Source organism: Taudactylus pleione, unplaced genomic scaffold, assembly GCF_031769625.1.
Source record: "Taudactylus pleione unplaced genomic scaffold, aTauple2 ptg000225l, whole genome shotgun sequence".
NCBI lineage: Eukaryota > Metazoa > Chordata > Amphibia > Anura > Myobatrachidae > Taudactylus > Taudactylus pleione.
In genome coordinates, this window is record NW_028284627.1 from 3,211,065 (window position 1) to 3,233,063 (window position 21,999).

The 21,999-nt window shown below is 45.2% G+C and overlaps 1 protein-coding gene across 3 annotated transcripts in view; it reads left to right on the forward strand.

Annotated features, from left to right (window-relative positions):
- LOC148517216 (solute carrier family 45 member 3-like) overlaps nt 1-21,999 on the forward strand; it is a 37,924-nt gene that overhangs the window by 9,983 nt on the left and 5,942 nt on the right. For all 3 annotated transcript variants that reach the window (XM_088478913.1, XM_088478911.1, XM_088478912.1), the window contains exons 2-4: nt 8,359-8,655; nt 11,088-11,915; nt 18,370-18,635. In XM_088478913.1, coding sequence (XP_088335039.1) covers nt 8,508-8,655; nt 11,088-11,915; nt 18,370-18,635 — 1,242 coding nt within the window. In that variant the 5' untranslated portion in view covers nt 8,359-8,507. The remainder of the gene's footprint in view (nt 1-8,358; nt 8,656-11,087; nt 11,916-18,369; nt 18,636-21,999) is intronic.

Sequence of the window (21,999 nt, forward strand, 5' to 3'; positions counted from 1 at the left end):
TGCTTCATCCTTACAACGCATTACACATCATGGTTTTCTTGTATGCACTTAAATGCCTGATTTTAAAATATAGTTTAGTAGAGTAAATGCTAAAAGTTTGTTTTACACTTAGGGGCTAATATGGAGTTACCGCACCGCCCCTATCCGTCCACTATCAGCGCATATTTGCTCTACCACTATACCTATTGCAGGAGACCCGTCCGAAATCGGACAGATCTCTGCCTATACATAACCCACAATTCCTACACACCCTCGGAACACTTAGGAGCTTACTCAGATGTGCGTGCAGTTGGAGCCGCAGTAGCGATGATATGCTAGTTCCTGCCTACCCCTGGCGCACAGGCCAGCGTCTGAATAAGTAAGCACTGAAACGGCCACTTTAGGCATCTCTGCACTCCGTAACACCGCCGGTGGTCCTCAAAGCACCACCATCAAATGCACCATGGACACTTCTTGTACCAGCCCCATGGCAGGTGCAGTGTCTCTATCTGAACATGGTCATAGTTGCGTACTCTCATCCACAGAGCATGCGCAAAGCTACATATTGCACCTCGGAATCACACCTTCAGTATTTAAGTCCAATGACAAAACGTCTGTCTCCTCTTTTTGTGTGTTTTTTTTTTTTCTTGTGACAAATATAAAATATTACAATTTTCTCTTAACAGACATTTGTTGTTGCTGCTGCTGTTTAATCCTAGTTTTCATGACCTATTGATAGCACAAGTCATTCAGAATAAGCCATAACTGTGTCTCTGCTGCTTGCACACAATAGGAACTGACATATATATATATTTTTCTTTTAACAAATCCATATCTCCCAACTGTCTCGACTTTGGCAGTACAGTTCTTGAAAGAGGTGGGGGGGTTTATTTTGTCCCAACGTCTTATTGTTGGATGATATCACTGTGGTATCTATAATAGTCTCCATCGATGGTACCATCAGAGGTTTATATCGACAGCAAGAAAACATTGATGGTTTACACCTTTGACGGCCATCAGTGCTGCGGCTATCACTGAATGGGAGGTGGGACTCAGCAGGCGGCAGGCCAATCAAGGAAGGGGGTGTGGCTATGCGGACTGTCGGCCTGATTCACTACAGATTGCAACTGCGATTGCGGCTGCCGATTACGCATGCAATTCAAATGTGATCGCAATGCAGTTTTCGCAAAACATAAGGACACCCACTTCCCTTTACTAACATCCGTAATACTTAGCAAGACTGCGAAACCATCGGTAACATCGAGTACCATCGCATCCTCACGCAGTCTTGCACAAGCTCTGACCTTACTCAGGAATTGCAAACATCATTGCACGCTACGAGTACTAGAAGCTGTTTAAGGCATCACAGTGAATAATTTATGCACGCCAAAGCAACAGCGTTCAGTTGCGCTGGCATGCCTGCGTTCTGCCGACCACCCCCGTCACCTCCCACAAACTGCACTTCCTGTCAATCAACCTGCGATGGGTCTGCGTACTCAGTGATTGCAGTGGCTGTTTTGCGCCCGTGCACTGTAACAATTGGCTGATTGCGTGCGTAATCGCAATTGCGATCGGTAGTGAATCAGGCCCTGTGTTGGAATTAGGGCAAAGTGCTGCCAGCCGGGAGAAAAACATCATTGCTCTTTATGCCGTTGATGTCAGAAAATTATCGGATCTTCGCCATCGATGGCAAAAACCATTGACTATTGGTGTCACCCCACGGTGGTTGCAAATAATAGCGACTGAAGACTGTGCGACAGTGAAATGCATGGACTGGGAGCTCTGTCTTGTTACATGATACAAGCATTTTAACTTGCGCTCAGGAGATCGTAGAAAGGCACTCCATTGACACAGTGCATTTTGAGCCATCAGTATACACATTAAATGGAGCAGAAAGCATCTGTAGTGCAACACACCAAGTAATAAAGTCGGTGGGTATGCCGGCCTTAGAAACAGTATGTTCCATTGTCTGTGCCTTTCTAGCATCAAAAGTGCAGCGCTAGTAGTAGTGGCGTAACTAGGGAGGGGGGTGTCGGCCAGGGCACAAGCCCTGGGCGTCGTCGGATTGGGGTTGTGTGTGTGGCACTGCATAATTTGGGACCACTACTGGGGGCACTGCATAGGGGGGACCATTACTGGGGGCACTGCATAATGGGGACCTACAAATATGTAAAGCATTTTGCTTTTGCTTTAAGACTATATAGTATTGAAAATATCAAATAAGGAGAGCGTGCAGAGCAATATCAAGTTTTGTTAGCCTAGGCATTAACGGAGACGCTGTGCTCAGCTTAGTGTTGTGTACCATTAAATAGTCTGTATAAAGCAGTGACCTTTACCTCACTCATTGCTCTTGCTCATCATGCTCACTTCTGTGAAACGCGTAGAATCCAAATTATGTTACATCACTCACTGACTGTTACCAGCCCTGAGAGGGAGAATGCTTGTATTTATTCTCTCTCGTAATCTCTCTCTCTCTCGCCGGCTATCTTTCTCTCTCTCTCTCTCGCCGGCTATCTTTCTCTCTCTCTCTCTTGCTGGCTATCTCTCTCTCTATCGCTCTTTCTCTATTTCTCTGAAGGTTGATTTTGATCAAATTAAAATTGATGTTGTGTTTCTGGGGCTAAATCACACATTTACCAACAGACAATTTATTTAGTTTTTTTTAAGTATTGGTAAATGTGTAAATTATCCCCAGAAACGCAACATCGATGTTGATCAATGTAGTAAATATACTCCTTGGTGTGTGTCACTCTCTCTCCCTCTCTCCCCCTCTCTCCTATTGGTATATAGGCAATAGACTGTTGCAGCAGCTGGTTCTTGCGTCACTTATTGCAGCTGACTGTATACAGAAGGGAGATCATTTCAGCTGCACCCTCTCTGTATACACAGCTGCATGACATACACCCAGTGACAATTGAATGAGGTCAGACAGCATAAACGAAATAACTTAGATTCCTGCTTTGTCATTATCTTGACAATGATGAGCATTGTAGATATGGAAGAATCCCTCTATTTATCAGATTGCTATGGTAACATGTTTACTTATCATTTAGGTTTTTAATGCTGGTGTTTAAAACATGTCAGAAGTACTAACTAACCAACAAATACATTATTGTATACATGGGATAATGTACACCTTTCTGTACAACTCAAAGTAATTCAGTCACTATTTCATGCAGGTTATAGACTTACTAGGTTACTCCCAACATAGGGGTTGATTCAGTTATTCGCGAGGGGTACAAGTTGTCCTTGCAACAATGTTTCCACAGCTCGCAGCGTGGACTCGCACCTATCAGGCTGCGAACAACAATTTGTGAGTCCGGGGGTACCCTAAGTGAGGCATAATTGATTTGACTCCATAAAATACTTTCACATTGTTTCTATGGGGCATATTTATTAAAAAATATATGTGGGATATCCCTCAACAACACAAAGGATCCCCAGGATGTGTGTACGGGGTACCGAAGTGGATATAGTTGATCCCCCCCCTGTTGCTGCTCCCATAGGTTTCTATGTGGCTTGCTAAAATGCAAAATTTAACAAGCTCCAGAATGCTTCACATTCCGGAGCTTGGCCTAGGTAGCTATAGCCATCATCGGATGTCGCTAGCCATTGTAGCCTATAGTCTACACATGGCAATATTTACCTGCAATGGCTGCTCGCACCTGTGCAGTTTGGTGACCACACATGTGCAGTACTTCAACCAAATCCCTAACCTGGAAGTAAAGCGATCACTTTAATCCTAACACATCTCTAGAACGGTCTTCTCCCAGAGCCTCTGTCCCTGGATGTGATTTTTGTTAAATAATGACTATACTTAATTTCTTATCTCTGCAATAAGAAATGATAAATATCGGAACCGTCCTGATAAATATACCCCTATACCTGTGCAATAAAACAGATGGCTCTAAGGCACTTTGTTCCTGTAAGATGACTTTCTCGTCCAAGATTAAATAAAACGGATTGGGTACGAGATGCCGGTGCTTGGGATGCCGGCGCTTAGGATCCTGGTGGTCAAACTCCCGATGCCAGCATCCCGACAGGGTTAGGATACCGACACCTACCCCTAACCTTCCCTCCCTGCTGCCTAAACCTAACCCCCAGTAGTGCCTAACCCTAACCTTCCCCCTAGTGCCTAAACCTAACCCCGCTACTTAGTGTCTGGATGCAGGTTCTGGGACTCTGACTGGTGTCGGAATTCCGGTGCCGGTGTTCTGACCGCTGATATCCCGACAGCCAGTATAGTGACTGCATCCCAATAAAACATCTGCCGCAAATTTAAATGGAGTTCTGACTCTTTTGGCCAAGTATAATAGAATGGTACAGAATCTACTTGGCAATTGCATGAAAAAATGAAAATGAAGGTTTTTGTGTCTGGATTTATAGTACATATACGATTGTTCCTGGGGTGCAGGGGAGCCATGCTCTACTCCCCTTTTAGTGCAGTTTTAAAAACACTATATATTTCTATCAGCTTTTAGGTGGAGTTGTTGTATTGTCTTGTACTGTACACCCCCTCCTGCAACTTTTACTAGCTAGTTCTATTATCTTTCTGGTTCCATCCTGTGCTGTTTTCTGTTTCCCAATCCTGTGTTTATGCCATTGCGTAGCCTCAGCCGTTCATTTTCATTGCTCTGGTTCCATCCAGCTCTGCTCTGCTCTAGTCTCCCCCCTTATATCCAGACAGCAGCATCATGTCGTATCCCAGGAAACTCTTATTATCTTATTAGCAGGATGATGCCGGGAATCTACAGGGGCAAGCTAGAAATAATAATCATCTATTAAAAATAAGAGACAGTAATGCACAACATTTGGAAGTTGATAAAATACCAGGTGACGAAGGTGTTAAAGTGAGTTGTCCACAGTCCTGTACTGTATGTTCTAGGCTACAGATTGATCCCCAGTGCACACATTTGCCATTACAATTACATATGCACTGAGCTAGCAAGTTGAAATGATGAGACGTTTATACATTACTGAGCCATGGCAAAGAGACAGCTCCGGTTTCCCCATTATTGCTTGTAAAAGGTTTCTGGTCTGGTATCAAGGATATGACCTCATGGATTACAAGTACTCCAGCCAGTTACTCTATACCAAGAGATACATTAGCCCAGACTAGAAATCAAATAATGGATATACTGTAATGTCTTGTAACAACCCGCAGCAGCATTTAACTTTTAACAAACCGCCATGAAATAGGAAGGGGGAGATATTCTGACTTCAGACATCATTTTGTTTCTTGCATCAGGCGGAAGTGGTATTTTTGCATTCTGATTTGTTTATATGGTTTGAATGTATAAATGTTATTGCAGATTAAGCCACATTTTGGCATTAATGTATATATGAACTGTTTTGCGCTACTGCGATGAATAAATTACCCCAAATAATTGATAGGGGGTGATTCAGTTAGCAATGATATGCCGCAGAACATCCCGCGCTGTTTGGATGCGCACATTTCTGCCTATTATGGTAAGCTCAACAACGCTAATTTTCCTGCCCATCTATATGGGCTACTAATTGAATTTCCTACATAGCGTTGTGTTCTACCAAACCTTGCCGCATGCTGTATGTTGTAACCTGTGGTGAAAACGGCTATTGCTTAGCGAGGTGGTGCTTCTCTATCTCACAGCAGTGCACAAGTCCTAGCTGTGAGGTTACATAGAAAGTCTCCAAAGCTGCAGCTATGCAGGACTGTGATGTCACAGCAAAGAAACTGACATGCTGTGCTTTATCTTTGTAACTTTTTATCCCTACGTCATCAGGACAGTAACCTAAAGAGAGATAAAGTACTAACCAATAAGCGTCTAACTGTCACGTTAGATGCTGTGTTTGAAAAATGACAGGAGCTGATTGGTTGGTACTTTATCCAAGCTTTGATAAATCTCCCCCATAGTGGCTTACAACGCATAACATTTACAGTGTTCTCCCCAGAAAATGTTTCCAGCCGGGTGGCATCAAGAAGTAGCCGGGTGGAGGTCTTTGCAATAATTAAATGTTTTAAATCCTGATCTTATAATGATTTTTACTTGAAATAACAATTTATATATTAATTCTCTTCTTCTTAGAGGCTCAGATACTGTCCCCACTTGCAGGCTACACAGAATATATTTTTTATACAGCTCTACAGATACTGTCCCCACTTGCAGGCTCTTTAATCAGCTCAGGTGACTGTTCCCACCTGAACTTTTATACAGGAGGAGGGATCTTTGCCCTCCAGCCTGACACTGCCCCTGCAGTGTGATGGACAACTGCCCCAATGACACATCCCCTGCTCGGCACTCTCCCTTGACCCAATGCCATGTCCCCATGACCCAATGCCGCGTCCCCTGCCCGGCACCTCCACCCGCCCCAATGCGCCATGCCCGTCACCTTGAACCTTCACCAACATGTCCTTATTGCCAGCGGACACGGAGCCTCCAATGTGAAGAACGTGACGTCGGCGCAGCTCGGCGTCGCATCCGGCATCCGTGTCCGTGGCAACAAGGACACATTGAGGGTGACCGGGAATTCGGTGCATTGGAGCGAGGGAAGTGCCGGGCGGTAGGCTGTTTCTGCCGGACGCTGCGCCTGCAGAAAACAGCCTGGGGAGAACACTGATTTATCTGTTATCCAGAATGAAGTAAAAAATCGCTGCTTCAAGTCAGGAGAGTTTATTATGGCCGCTGTTATTCTGAATTGTCTATTTCCTTCTTCAATCAAACAAACATTACTCAAGTGATAAAACAGTACAAATAAAGATTTTTATAAAGCTCGTCTAATATATACATTATACACGGAATGGGTATGCGGCCGGCGGGTTCGATTCCCGTCAGCGGCAGCCCGACAAGAGCAGAGTTAGAAGCAGCGGAAGCCCAACAGCGCTGGAAATGCCGATCGTGGATAGGCAAGTATCCACTAACCTAACCCCCCTAACCCTAACCATCCTTAGGGGTTCCTAACCTTAACTTCCTCCCCAAGTGCCTAACCCTAATCACCCCCTTCCCCGCTGCCTAAACCTAAGTCCCCCGGGGGGGTGCCTAACCCTAAGTCCCCCCCGGGGGTGCCTAACCCTAACCCTCCCTCCCCCTAGCCTGACCCTAACCCTCCCAGGGGGGTGCCTAACCCTAAGTCCCCCCCGGGAGCCCTAAACCTAACCCTCCCCCCCGCGGCTGTCCGCTCGCGGCGCCCGGCATCTCTATGTTCGGGATGCCGGGCGCCGGTCTCCCGGCGTCGGGGAAATGCGGGCGTCTACATCTAGACGCCCGGCATTTCACCCTTGCCGGGATATGACAGTCGGGAAGCCGGCTGCCGGTATTTAGGCAGTCGGCTTCCCAATTGCTTCCCTTATACACTGACTGTTTCTTACGGACCTATTTATAAAACCATTTTGTTTTTGTTGCTTGCAGTTATTTCTATGTAATATTTTACCAGCTCTCCCAGCATCACTGCAGTCTGTTTTTGACTGTAGACATGACTGCTTGAACTTCTAAGCATTCCTGCCAAAGTAATCCCTGTAAACCGAGCTCATGATGATAGTGTTGCAAACTGAACTTGTCAGGAAAGATCAATTGTTAGAAGTACATGCTGGGTGCAGCCCCTCAGGGGGGGGAGGTCTTATTGCAGTATTCACTTTTACATGCATAGTATAATGCATAAACGTGTTATCTGTTAACTAACAAAGCGATACATGGGAGATTGTGGTGTGAAATACAGCTGTATAAGAAACAAAGGGCCTGGTCGCACAACCACAGCTGCCCGCAGCTGTGGTTGTGTCAAAATATGCTAATGCAGCAGCGGCCGGAACTTGTATTGATATGCCCAGCTAAGCCATGACCGCTCTCCGCAACTGTGTACACATACGCAGCGTCGGGCGCAGATTATGCAAACATAACATCGACTCCTTGAGTGAATTAATAGTCACTCAGAATGGCCGCTGTAACTGATACATCGGAGCCATGTTTCCTGTGTACAGGATCGCAGATGCGGGATGTGACACGCCCCCGAAATGATTGGGCAACGCCTGCGTTTTTAACTGACACTACCTGTTGCCTCCCCCAAACGCTCCCTGCTTGTCAATCACTGCAAATAAAGACTCCCAACGTGTGACTACTGTAATGTACTACTGTAATGTACTACTGTAATATACTACTGTAATGAAAACATTGTACTGCGTACTACGCTGAATCAGGCCCAAGGTTTACAAATGCAATCATCTTATTTAAAATTCCCATTACACCTGATAAAATGATCTTTATTACTATCCTATTGTAAATATTTTGTCGGTAGCCAATCATGAATCTCTGTATCTTTGTCATTTTACAAGTGTCAATAAGGTTAAGTCCCAGTGCTATATCCAGAGTAACCTATATATAAACATATATATATATTTTTATTTTTCAGCAATTTTCATTGAATATGGCAGCCTGGGAAGAACAAATGACGGCATTGGCATCAAAGTCTGCTGTTCAAGATAACCCTGAGTGCAAAACAAGGTCATCAGGCATCTTACATATTCGGCCATAGGCACTGGTGAGCGAGAGGCTCCGAGCATGGAGTCGTGCACCTTGCAGTGGCACCTTGTCCTGCTAAACTTCATGACGTGTGGCCTTGAAATCTGTGTGGCAGCTGGGATCACCTACGTTCCCCCATTACTTTTAGAAGCTGGAGTGGAAGAGCAATACATGACCATGGTTTTGGGTAAGCTGCTATTTTATTGTTGGGGTACTAAAATCCAGATTATTTTGCTTTATTAACTTGGACCGCAATGCCGTGTGCGCACGCAGTCGGACGATGTTTGCAATCTACGCATGCGTATAACACTGCGTGTGCACAAACTAGGCGCTGTTAACAGAAATGGGATTGCAGGCAGTACGCACACCCACCACTCAGTGATTGACGGGAAGTGCCGTTTGTGGGTGGTGGTGGGGGGGGGGGGGGTGGTCGTGCGAACGTAGGCATGCCAGTGCGTTCGAACACGCCGTTACAGGGGCATGCATAAATTATTCACAGAGAACCCATACACAGCCTGAGTACTCGCTGCGTGCAGGAAGTTTAGCAACTTCTGCGGCAGGGTCATGTCAGCCACAAGTGTGCGAGGAGCTCCGATGTTACTGATGATTTTGCATACTTGCACATTAGTACGAATGTGAGAAGAGGGTAAGGGGGCGGCATTATCTAGTGCTAGGCGTCTGCATCTTGTGCTGCGACGGCAGTGCGAATGCATTCATTAGCATATTTTCGCAGTGGCCGGTTGCGTGCGAACGCAGCATTGCGATCCAACCTGAATCAGGCCCTTGGTTCGATGATTTTGTTGTGAAACACCACCCCGATCATTTAATTTTTTTTCTTTATTTTTCTGGAGGTGAACGTAGTAAGCTGGGTACACACTATTAGCTATATTGACCAATATATCGTTCCGACGTGGATCGGAAAAATATGTTGTACTCTTGTACATCCAATCCATCGTTCCCGGCTGTCGTTCATTGCGTTATCCCATCTGTTGTGCCGCGCTGCAGAAGGGACGACTTGATGACCCATGTGGATCCACATCGTGCAGTGTGTATGTAGGACTACCCAATATATTGGTCCGGTCTTACCTCTGAAGCCGTCACCCGAATTGCCATTAATGTACATGATGATTGCATAGTGTGTACAGGAGAAACAATGCATCGGATATAATCCTCCGACACAATATATCGTGTTATCGTTCGGTAGATTGCATAGCCTGTGTTCTGGGACTTGGTGAAATTGGGATGACCATTGCATCGTTTGTCCATCGTATAGTGTGCACCCAGCTTTACAGAGATCCATCCGTTAGTGAGGAGGTTAAATTTTGGTGGTAATTCGCTAGACGCAACCATTATGTATTTAGTTTCTGAAAACTACAATCATGGACCTTTCCTGCAAACTTCTTCTTTTCCATAAAGGACAAGAGCAGCAATAACAATCTGTGCAAACTAAGCATTTTATTTTAATAGGGCTGGCATATTACGTTTTGCTTTAGGATCTTGTACTAAGCCTTGGAGAGAGCTAAAGTTCCAACCAATCAGCTCCTAACTGTCATTTTTCAAATGCAGCCTGTCAAGTGACTGTTAGGAGCTGATTGGTTGGTACTTTATCTTTGTCCAAGACCTAGTACATCTTCCCCAGTATATTATATATTACATATCTGCTAAGTTTCAAATCAAATTAATTTTAACTCAAATCCAGTTAGAAAAAAACAAAAAGAAGCCAGAGGGATTTTAATGAGCCAGTCCAGGTTCAGTTCTCACCTGTGTTTTGACCCCTGTCATATGTGTGTTTTATAAGTGTCTATTTTCATTGTAGTACTTTGCAAAGCCCGGGGCCATTTAATTTTGTGCGTTTTAAGTCTCTCTCTTTGTGGTGTCTGGTGTCTCTTGCAGTAATTCAGAGACGTGTCCTGAGGGGCACACGAAATGTGACTACACTGAGTGTATTCACCCGACAATAAAAAGTGTCTGTAAATAATTCTGCAAACTGTCACAATGATATAAATGTCAGTTGTCAGTAGGGATTGCCGTAAGTGTAGGCTCTTTTTGTGTGTGTGTGTGTGAGATGGTGACATAAAACATGCAGATATAATCCCTGTACCAATGGTTTTCAACTCCAATCCCCAGCAGGTCTTGTTTTCTGGATTTCTCTAACACACAGGTGACTTAACATATTTTTCTTGGTCAGCAGTAATCCCACTTCTTTTCACAGACAGAAATCCTGAAACCACGACCTGGTGGGTGGTATTTTAGAATTAAAGTTGAAAACTCCTACGCTATACCATACCTGACCCCTGGTGATACACCGTAGCAGATTATCCTCTGTGTAACAGTACTTCTCAGACGTGGACCCACTATACCACTAGCACCATTGCAGAAAGAGATTTAATGGGCTGTGTCAACAACTTTATGAAGGTCTTGTGAACAATATGAAGGCAATTCAGTGAACACTCATGTTTGCAATTAGATCATACCCTATGTGTCTAGAATGTACTGGAGGAATTAAATACACTAATTACAGGCTTGCACGGTTTTACTTTTCCACGTAACATGCAACAGACTTTTTTTTTTTTTTTCCTTGCTGGAACAACTTATTATACGTTTTTATCTTTTTGGCAGGTATCGGGCCAGTTCTAGGGCTTATCCTTGTACCACTAATTGGATCAGCTAGTGACAATTGCCAGAGCAACTATGGTCGGAGACGCCCTTTCATCTGGCTGCTATCTCTCGGTGTCCTCGTTTCACTCTTCATCATTCCACACGCGGACTCCTTGGCTTCCTACTTTTCCTACGGTGGGAATCGCGTCCATATTTTCTTCCTCATTTTCGGGGTGGGGTTGTTAGACTGTTGTGCACAGGTCTGTTTTACCCCACTGGAGGCTCTGTTGTCTGACCTTTACCATGACGATGAAGGCTGTGGCCAGGCCTTTGCCATGTTCTCATTTATGATCAGCTTTGGTGGTTGTATCGGGTATCTACTGACCTCCGTCAACTGGAATTACACATACTTGTCCTTTTACCTCGGTGGTCAAGATGACTGCCTATTTATAATGCTAACTCTAATATTTATAATAAGTGTCCTTGTTACTATGAAGACCGTGGATGAACATAACAACCATGGACAACAAGAAGTCCTAAACCTCAAGCCTTCCGTGACCTCCGTGTCCTTCACCAGAGGATGTTGTCTGCCAAAATTAAAATTGCGCTCCTGGAAATGCAACCCAGTTTTCTGCTTATTGAGCCTCTGCTGGTCCATTACGCCCAGAATATATCACAGTTACTGCCGCATCCCGGGGGTCATGAAACAGCTGTGTGCTGCCCAGTTGTGTAGCTGGATGGCCGTTATGTCTTTCATGCTGTTCTACACGGATTTTGTTGGAGAAGGATTGTACAAAGGAATTCCAAGCGCAGCTCCTGGGACCGAATCAAGGATCCGCTACGATGAAGGTAATGCTGGATAATGTTTAACACAATATTGTCATATGAAACATCTAGTGCAAGTCTATGTACATTTCTGTATATGGTAATATTTAGTACCACTTGTTCTTCTCTTTCTACAAGATAAAACGTCCTGTTCAATCCTGTTGAAAATATATTCCACAGCCCTCGGGCAAAATCCTACAGGGTGTTAATGTGACAAGACACTTAGATGAAAGGACATAATATGCTCATTTATACTTGTTGTGGCATCACTGACCATGCCCCATGTGCCAAGGTTTCTTCATAGTTCTAGAATGATGATAATATATCTGCCTTATGTTCAGCAAAGCTACTGGATTGACAGCATGGTAGAGTCTAGTTTAGTAAAGGAAATAACAGTTCATTTATTTAAATACGTTATTTGTCCCGCTGTAGTAACAGTATATAAAATCTTTTAATGTCCTGTGTGGCATTAACTTTAAATGTCCCTCTATAAATGCACCTGTTTTATAGCTGGTGCCTGACCAGTGGCGGCTCCAGGGGTGGGACTGAAGCGCAGTCCAAAATTCATATAGGGGAGCCACACCTCTGGAGCTGCCACTGGACATGACCAAAGAGGGGACGGCGCCATGGGAAAATGGGGCATTTCTTTACGACGCGCCACCTTTTCATCACTCTTATTATAGGACCAGACAAACAAGCTACTGAATAATTCTAGCATTTCCTGTTTGCTGTGAGCGCCCGAGGATCTTGGATGGGACATGGTGCAAGAAATCGGAAATGCCCACCATATTCTAAAGTGTCTTCCTGCTAATATACTGCCATCGTAATGTGCCAGCTGTGCCCCATAAACTATACCTGTTGTAGCACCAGCATGCTCTACTGTAGAAAGTGATATTTATGTTGCCTGGCTTCTTACTTAAGATTTTACCCAGTAAGCTGCCTCTTGTATTACTGCACCACTTTCCCTCATCATTGACGCTGGTATGACTATATAGCCAATCACAGTCCACTTTATTTTTATGAGGGGAATTCAATTGTTTTCTGGCGCCCTTAAATTATGGGTGCCCGACAAGCGATATTCAAATGTTTTGCCGACGGGCACAAGTATTGCCGGCGCCCATTACTTATTGCGCATGTTGCACAGAATTTAGATGCGTATAGTGGATAAACCCATGCAAAGTAACAGGCACACTGCCCAAACCGTAGTTTGGGCACCCAAAAGTCCGATTTCTGCTGGTCTCCTCAGGAGAATGCGATCAGAAATAATGGGCACCCGCAGCATAAACAATTGAATAGCTTCCGGTCACTTTATTCGGAATTTTCCCCTATGAATGACTGGTTTCTCAGTTTTTAATAAAACCCCAAAACTCTGACTATATAATACAGGCCTTGACAAATTTTTCTAAAATCTAGGAGCCAGGATGAAAGTGTAGGAGCCAGACCACTGTCCCCCCCCCCAAAAAAAAAATTACAGGAGTGATTGAGGAGTATAGTTCTGTGTGTTATGCAACTGTTATACACACTATACTAGTCCACAAAATGGTCACAGTTGAATGGATATAGTAACATGGAGGCCCCCTCATTGCTCTGCACAGCTCCCCTGCTCCACCCCCCACCCTCCAGTAATAGCGGACCACATTTTATATAAAACAATGGTGCCAGAAACTACAACAGAGCCTCCTCCCCATGTGGTCACACCACTATCCCTCTGAAGCTGCTCCGCAATCCCTGGCTATGCATAGACCCTATTACCGGGGAGCCCTATGCAGCCAGAGACAGTAGACAGCCAGAACGTACAGGAGGATCATTGTAGACTGAGACAGACAGCATGGGTCAGAGCAGGCCAGGATGGAGAGGAGTCGTCAGTGCAGGCTGGGATGGACAGGAGGAATCCGCACAGGCCAGGACGGACAGAGGAACAGCAGTCACTGCAGACGACACTCAGCACATGCACTCTTGTGCATGAAATGAAAGCTGCAATACTATAGGCAGGAATCTCCATGGGAGCTGATGAGGATCTGCTTCCTCCCTCACTGCAAAATTTGGAAGCCAGGCAGCAAAATCTGGTAGCCATGGCGACCTGGCCCCTGGGATTTGTCAAGCCCTGATATAATATTTATACATTATAATATATAAAAAATTGTGGCAATAAGGAACAGGAAATGCGATCATTATATAAGGAAAGTATTCTCCATCGCAGTGGCACCATAGTGTAATGACCACTTTCACTACTTGGCCCCAGCAACACCTGCATTGTGGATAGTTTCACTCTTGTTACATATGTGGCCTGTGTGCGAAACCACTAACTTATATGAAGAGCCGCTGTGAGCTGTGTTGCGGTAGAGTGATGCCAGAAAAAGAATCTACACCCTCCTTTCAGAACCTGGAATTAGTCTGACAGTACGCTAGACCAGTTTAGTATAAACCCTTCTATCTAATTGGTATAACAGCATATAGGTTCTGAAATCTAAAGTTCAGTGGTTACTTGCCCTTTAACTGTTTCTCTTAGGGTAGTACACATCAGTGGCGTAACTAGGGTATTTGGAGCCCTGGGCAAGTTAAAAAACGGAAACCCCCCCAAGTAGGTACGCAATGGCCACTGGAAAATGGCGTGGCAACATGACACGCCACTGTTTCTCGTCACTCTGGGAACATTCCTTTCCATTCCATATGCATCTTAATGCCCCATATAGTAGTGCCTCTCTTGAAATGCCCACTGTAGTAGTGCTCCTTATGCAATGTCCCCTTATGCAGTGCCACCTGTAGTAGTGCCCCTTATACAGTACCCCAAGTAGTGCAACCTTATACAGGGCCCCCAGTAATGCACCCTTATACAGTGCCCCTTATACAGTGCCCCCAGTTGTGCCACTTATACAGTGCCCCCAGTAATACCCCTTATAAAGTTCCGCTAGTAGTGGTCCCCCTATGCAGTGCCCCTTATACAGTGCCCCCAGTAGAGGTTCCCCCTATGCAGAGCCCCTTATATTGTGCCCCCAAACCCCCTATGCAGTGCCCCCCCCCCCACAGCAGTGCCAGACAAAGAGTCACACAAAAAAAACCCACTTACCTTAATCCTCGCTCCTGCTCCTGTGCCCGTCGTCGTCCGCTTCTCCGTCCTCCCGTGCCAGCCCCCTCTGCACTGTGGGAGAGACGCCATGGCGTCACTGCGGGAGCCGGAAGATGGAGCTCATGAGTGACCTCCAGCCCGGCTCTGGCAGTGGGCGCAGTAGTCAATGAGAGTCTGTCTGCCTCTCATTGGCTGCCAAAACACACAGCCACCTGTAGTACGAGTGTACCACCTGGCGGCGGTGTTTGTTACTGTGCAGTGCGGACCTCACTCTGGTCCGCACTACACTGACCAGTGTCCTGGACTGCCGCCGGCCTCCCCCTAATGGTGCCAAGGGCACAAGCCCTGCTCGATCCCCCCTAGTTACGCCACTGATTCACATGTTAGTCTTAAATGAACATTTAATACCAATACTGTTACAATCCCCTCCCTGTGACATAGATTATCTTTGGCTGCAGTATTTATATGTATGTGCTATAAACAGAACAGCTGAAGACCTGTGAAACTATCTGGTCCTTGCAGTCTATATATAAAGCCAAATGAGTAGCACTCTGTACCCACTTAATACTGGCACGGATTAGCTACCATTACTGGCTAAAATGATACTTTATAACTAGTGTTATTTTAAGAAGTGATCCATTCTTCAGTGAGAAGGAGGTCTTGTGGTCCATTCCTAAGTTTCAGCATCATTATTGAAGTACATGTCATCTTTTGTATCACGCTCCATATGTAGTGCTCCACCATCCCCAATCATCCTGGAGCCTGCAGGATTTCTTGATGCCACCTAACCCATGGCAAACTAGGGTTACCTAGTGGCAGATCTGGCCCTGCTCGTTCGTTCGAGTGTAGTGGGGGCCCTTCTGTTACTCTCTCCATTTTATCTCTCTCCAAGGTTTGATACATTTCCCCTTATGGTAACCATGTAAAAAGTGAGGAAGTCCAAAAGTGTACCACCCCTTACGAAAGAGCTGAAGTCATGTAATTTTGCTGCTAATGGTAACACGATTGAAGCAGTTACGAAGTTCCCTTTAAAATGTGAAACCTTTAGGTTCTTTCATTCTGAAAAGTGTTTCAGGTTACTATTAAATATTATTAAATGTTTAATATCATCCTCTATGTTGTACATACCTTGGCCGGCAAAATCTCATGTTGACCTATTTTGGGACATTGATGAATACAAAATAGATGGCATTAACCGACCCACATAGTTTCAGTCCTAGGGAAGACCAGCTTTTGTCTTTTACACAGTACATACTGAGGTGCAAATATGTTAAATACAGGTCTACGTATCTAGAAATATAGTTAAGTTAATACTAGTCGACTTCTTACCAAGTCTGTGTGGGAAGTTTGGTTGGGATTTGTCGGGGGGTGTTTTAACATGTTCTGTGCCATTGCAGGGCCCCCTACAACTGTGAGCTCCGGACCACCCACTTTTCTGGGGGATACATGAGACTGGTTGGGAATCCGGGAGATCTCCCCAAAATTTGTTAGTCTCCCAGACATTTCCTACAAGTAGGCCAGACATTTCCTACAAGTAGGCAAGAATGTATTTAATGCTGTGCCCTTAATAAACCACTATACAACAGGAGCCCTGTAGCATTCTTTGATCATATTATGGGACTTTTAATATGGCACAGTTTATTTTGGGTATTTGTGATGGGTTTCTGAGTTATTATAGGCAGTAAGTGATATGAGATATATGAAGCATATGCTGACAGTTGCTTACGTCTGACTCCAATCTGTAGAAAAGACGACCACATCTCTACAGTATAAGCTGCAGAGGTTTTATTAGCTGATTGTACAGTTGTGCATACTGTACATTGCTGGGATAGCTGTCCACTTGATCGGGGATAAGAATAAGGAGCCTGGTTTGTGTGGTGTAGAACTATAGGAGATAGTGATGTCTAGTAATGCAGGGTGCACAATGTAAAGATAGTAATGATTCCCAAAGAAAACTATTATATTGTTACTTACTAAGGGGCAAGATCAAGTACAAGCTTTCTTTTACAAAATAGAAAGGAGTCATTCACTGCCGATAGTGACCCCCAATGCTTGTTGTCAGCCCAACTTTGCAGGTAACCCTGAAAAAAGCTTGTAAATGTTAAAAATGTCATCACAGGCCATACTACTTCCAATTTAGCTCCACCCCTTCCTTCGTTTGATTTAAATATATAACCCTAAAATACGTTTCTGCTTATCCACTTAATTGCAACGAGAAAAGGCCCGTGTGACCTCACGCAACACAGGCAATGCTGCTAAACTGTGGCAGAATGTCCGACAGTGCGCATGGAGGCAATTATGCGCCCCATGTAAGAACATCTCTGTTGCGTTATGTCTTTACACAGACAAGAAAGAATAATAAGAAAAAAAAAACCTAAATACACAAATTGATAACCACTAAGTTATACTACAGTATTTAGACTCTGCCCCCTCCTCACACAATTATGTCCCATAACTGCCCCCTCCTACAATTTGAATTAGGACCCAGAATGGCCCCCCTCCTCCCGCAATTATAATTATGCCCCATAACTGTCCCTCCTCCTCCATTAATTTGTCAGATCCTCAAACAATTATGTCCCATAACTGTCCCTCCTCCTCGATTAATTTGTCAGATCCTCAAATAATTATGTCCCATAACTGCCCCCAGTAGTGCCCCTTATACAGTACCCTCAGTAGTGATCCCTCCCCCATGCAGTGGCCCCAGTAGTGGTCCCATTATGGGGTGCCCCCAGTAGTAGTTCCCCCTATGCAGTGTCCCAGTAGTAGCCCCCCCTATATTGTGCCCCCCAGTAGTGGTCCCCCCTATGCAGTGCCTCTTATATAGTGCCCTCAATAGGGTCCCCCATGCAGTGCCCCTTACATATATAGGACAAAGACACAGAAAAACCCCCACTTACCTGAATCCTCGCGCCTGCCACTGTCCACTCCTCCGCCCTCCCATGGGAGAGACGTCATGATGTCTCTCCCATCACCCACTGCGGGAGCCGGAAGGTGGAGCTCATGAGTGATCTCCAGCCCGACTCCAGCCATGGGTGCAGCAGCCAATAGTCTGTCTGACACTCTTTGGCTGCTAAAACAAACACACCGCCGCCGGGTAATACGAGTGTACTACCCAGCGGCGGTGTTTGTTTCTTTGTAGTGCGGACTGCGCTACATTAACCATTTGTGGGCCACTGGGAGTCTTCCTTGTTGAGCAAAGCAAGATCAACCAATGCGTTTCGTATGGAAACAAACTTTCTCAGGGATTTTTAATGACAATTTAAAAATAATACTTATAAAGCAATCACATAGCTTGCATTTTTATGTAATTATTATGGCATGGTTCCTATTTATCAGCAAGATTTTACTGTTCTCTGTTCCATCACTGGAAGCAATTGTGTGAACCTGATTGGCTGTACTCTGCCCTTGCAGGAATCCGCATGGGGAGTCTTGGCCTTTTCCTCCAGTGCGCAACATCAACCTTTTTTTCCATGATCATCAACAAGCTCGCCAAACAGTTCGGGTCTCGGAGAGTCTACCTGTCCAGCATGATCACATTCACCTCTTCCGTCCTGGTTATATGTCTGTCACAGGATATCATCATAGTTACCATCATGTCGTCATTGACCGGCTTCGCATACGCTACCCTCCAAACTCTTCCGTACACATTAATATGTCTCTATCACAAAGAAAAAGAGGTGAGTACAGAAATGATCACTCTGTTACTGAAATCAGGAAGAGGCCTCCTCTGTACATGTGTTATTCCCCAACAGGGAATGTTAGAGATGTGCTTAAATCCACATACAGATGTGGTTAACTCAAAGTCCGTGGCACGCAAAATGGAGCTTCCTCTTTCGTCCAATCTGGGAAGCACTGACGCTGGGATATGAGGGAGGGGCCGAGGAGTAGGCACTAAAAATAATTGCCTGACGGAAACTCCCCCTCCCTTATATACCCTCCTATATCTCTAGCTCTCCAGTTATTTCTTTAGTGCCAGCAGGAGCAGGCACAAAGAAGTATAGGGCTTTGTTTGTTTCTAGCCTAAAATTTTTTACCCTAAAGGAATCTTAGAGCCTGAATCCCCTTATGGGATCAAGGCTGGGGGAGTGGGAATTAGGAGCAGTACTGGTAGCCAGTATCTGCTCACCCCCTGCTACATCCCGCTCCAGGCCCCGGAAGAGGTTCACCAGGCACCCACGGGTGTGCTGGGATCCTAGGATATTAATAAAAGTCATTTCCTGGAGGCTGCAGCTGTGACCGGCTGCCACAGTTTACTTGGAGAGTAATGCTGGGCAGCTAGACGGCAAACTAAGTGCACGGGCAGGGAATGGTTCACTCTTTGTGAGCTCCGATTTTCCCTAAAGTGGGCACAGGAGACACTGTAAAGGCCTGGAGAATACTAGTTAATGTAGTTTTAAAAAAAAAAATTTGCTTAACTGGATAACTGAGGCTCCATCTAGTAATGGTGGATGTCTTCTTGCCCACACTCCCAGAAAGCCTGTGGGAGGTCCTTCCAGGTCAGGTGATTTCCTGCTGTTTCCTGGAGGACTGATTGAAAAAGTGAAGACACCTGCTGCTCCTTGCTGCTGCTCAGGAGTCTGGAGGCTGGCGATTGTGGTATAGTACAAACTGAAAAGTTAAATAGTTTTTCTTTTTGCCTTTTAAAATTGCTAGACGTAGAGAAGTTAGTTTTTTTGTTTGTTTCATTAGATTAGTTAATTATATTAATTTCTTTTTGTTTTATTTAAAAATAAATAAATGCTCTCTCTATGCAGACTTGGGATGTAGGTCTTTTTTGTTCTGTGTGAGGTGCAGTTGGTGGTAACAGTATGCCTGCAAAGGGGGACCAACCTCCCAAGCATAAGCAGGGTGCTGTATTACATTATACATTTCTTTTCAAATGTTCTGCCAAGCTCCCACAGTGGAGTAGGATGCAGGAAGACCTGTGTGCAGACTGTAAGGTTGAGGCGCCTGTGCGGACGCTCCGTCAGAGGAGGGGTTACCGGTATGGGCAAAGGTTATGGCTCAGTCCATTGCAGATCTGGCTAAGGAGCTACGAGAGGTTCGTGGCCAGGCTAATGTTAGTGCATCAGCCTCTATACCTATGCAGCAGGTTCCACCATCTCAGTTTCCTTCCCCTGAGTTAGCTAGCACCCCAGTGAATAGAGAGATGTCTATTCAGGTGGATAGACTTTCCAGGGTCTGTTCTTCTTTAGAGGCAGTCTTGGGCTCAGCTGGTGCGAGTGCTTATAAGCGACAGCCTACCCAGACACTGCAATACTTGGGGAAAGGGAGGATTCTGAAAAAGGATCTTCTGCTGAGGATGGGGAGGTATTTGATCAGGAATGGATAGACCATTCTAGTTGGGAAGACAGTTCTCCCGATAGTTTGGGTGTTACTGAGCTTATCCAGGCCATTCGCCAGACTTAGAAAATTGAAGACGAGGAGCCTTATGATGAAGCGGCTTCTGCAGCGTTATTTAAGAGAAGAAAAAACATGTTTTGATTTTTCCTTCTTTTATGTATTTTTCTGATGTGCTGGAGGAATCCTGGGCTAAGCCAGATAAACGTGTTAAGCTTCCAGCAGGATTGAAGTTTACTTATCCTTTTGCTGAGAAAGATACGGCTCCATGGGAGGTACCTCCAGCAGTGGATGCACCGACTGCCCATTTAGCAAAGACTACGGTTCTTCCAATGGCTACTGCAGCCACACTGAAGGCTGCTACGAACCGTTAGTGTGAGCATCTGCTCAAATCCTTGTTTTCTTTAACAGGTACTACCCTGCATCCGGTTTGGCAGGGGCCTGGGCTACCAAGGCCATAGAAGCCTGGTCAGACTAAATAGCAGAAGCTATTCAGTCAGGTGCAGATTCTTCGGATATCCTTTCCTTGGTGGACAACCTGAAACAGACTTCAATTTATGTGAGTCATCCGTCTTTAGACAGATTTTTCTTCTGGCAGGTATATCAACCTGATCTCTTTCAGGCCAGAAGAACGTTGTGGTTACGTTCTTGGCAAGAGAACAGCGATTCCAAGAAAATTTTGGAGGGAGTTCCCTTTACAGGTCAATCTCTGTTTGGTCCAGAGCTGGAACGAATTATCAGTCAGGCGACTGGCGGAAAAAGACAGTTTCTTCCAGTTCTTGCTTCCTGCTCTAGGTTTTCTAGGTTTCGGCCCTTTCGGTGCTCTGGTAGGTTCCGTCCTCTGCCCATCAGAGGTACGACAGGAGTTCAGAGAGTGGGTCAGTTTCGAGGGCGTATGGCCATGTTGGCCCGTCGTCCGGGCACCCGTAGGGGTGACAGATCCTTCCAATGACTCGGGTCAGGAGGATTTCCAGCCCATTGGTATAGGTGGCCATCTTCTCTCTTTCAGGGAGGCCTGGTTTCGGTCAACCATAGACCTTTGGGTCAGAGGAGTCCTCTCCAGAGGTTACATATTGGATCTGGAGGGAACCCGTCCACATCGTTTTTTTGTAGCCCCTCTTCCTCGGGATCCGCTTAAAAGAAGGGCATTAAGGGGGCAATTCTCTCCATTTTAGATTCAGGGGTAGTGGTACCTGTCCCGATACATCATCAGGGGCTAGGTTTTTATTCAAATCTTTTTCTGGTAAAAAAGCCAGATGGTTCTTTTTACCCCATTTTGAATGTAAAAAGTCCCAACCTGCACTTAAGGGTGAGAAGGTTCAGGATGGAGTCATTACGTTCAATAATTGCCTCTATTGGAATAGGAGAGATTATCACGTCCTTAGATATAAAGGACGCGTATCTCCATGTACCTATGTGGGAATGAGGCCACAAACTGCTGCTGTTTGCAGTAGGCCCCTGGCACTTTCAATTTCGGGCTCTGCCATTCGAGGTTTCCTCCGCACCAAGGGTGTTTACAAAAATAATGGCACCTATGGTAGCTTTTCTTCATCGCCAGGGAATTACGATAATTTTCTATTTAGACAACTTGCTAATAAAGGCACCTTCAGAGGAACTCTTGAAGGCTCACTTGCAGGTTGTCATGACAACTCTGGAACTTCTCGGTTGGGTTCTCAATCTAAGCAAATCCAAATTGGTTCC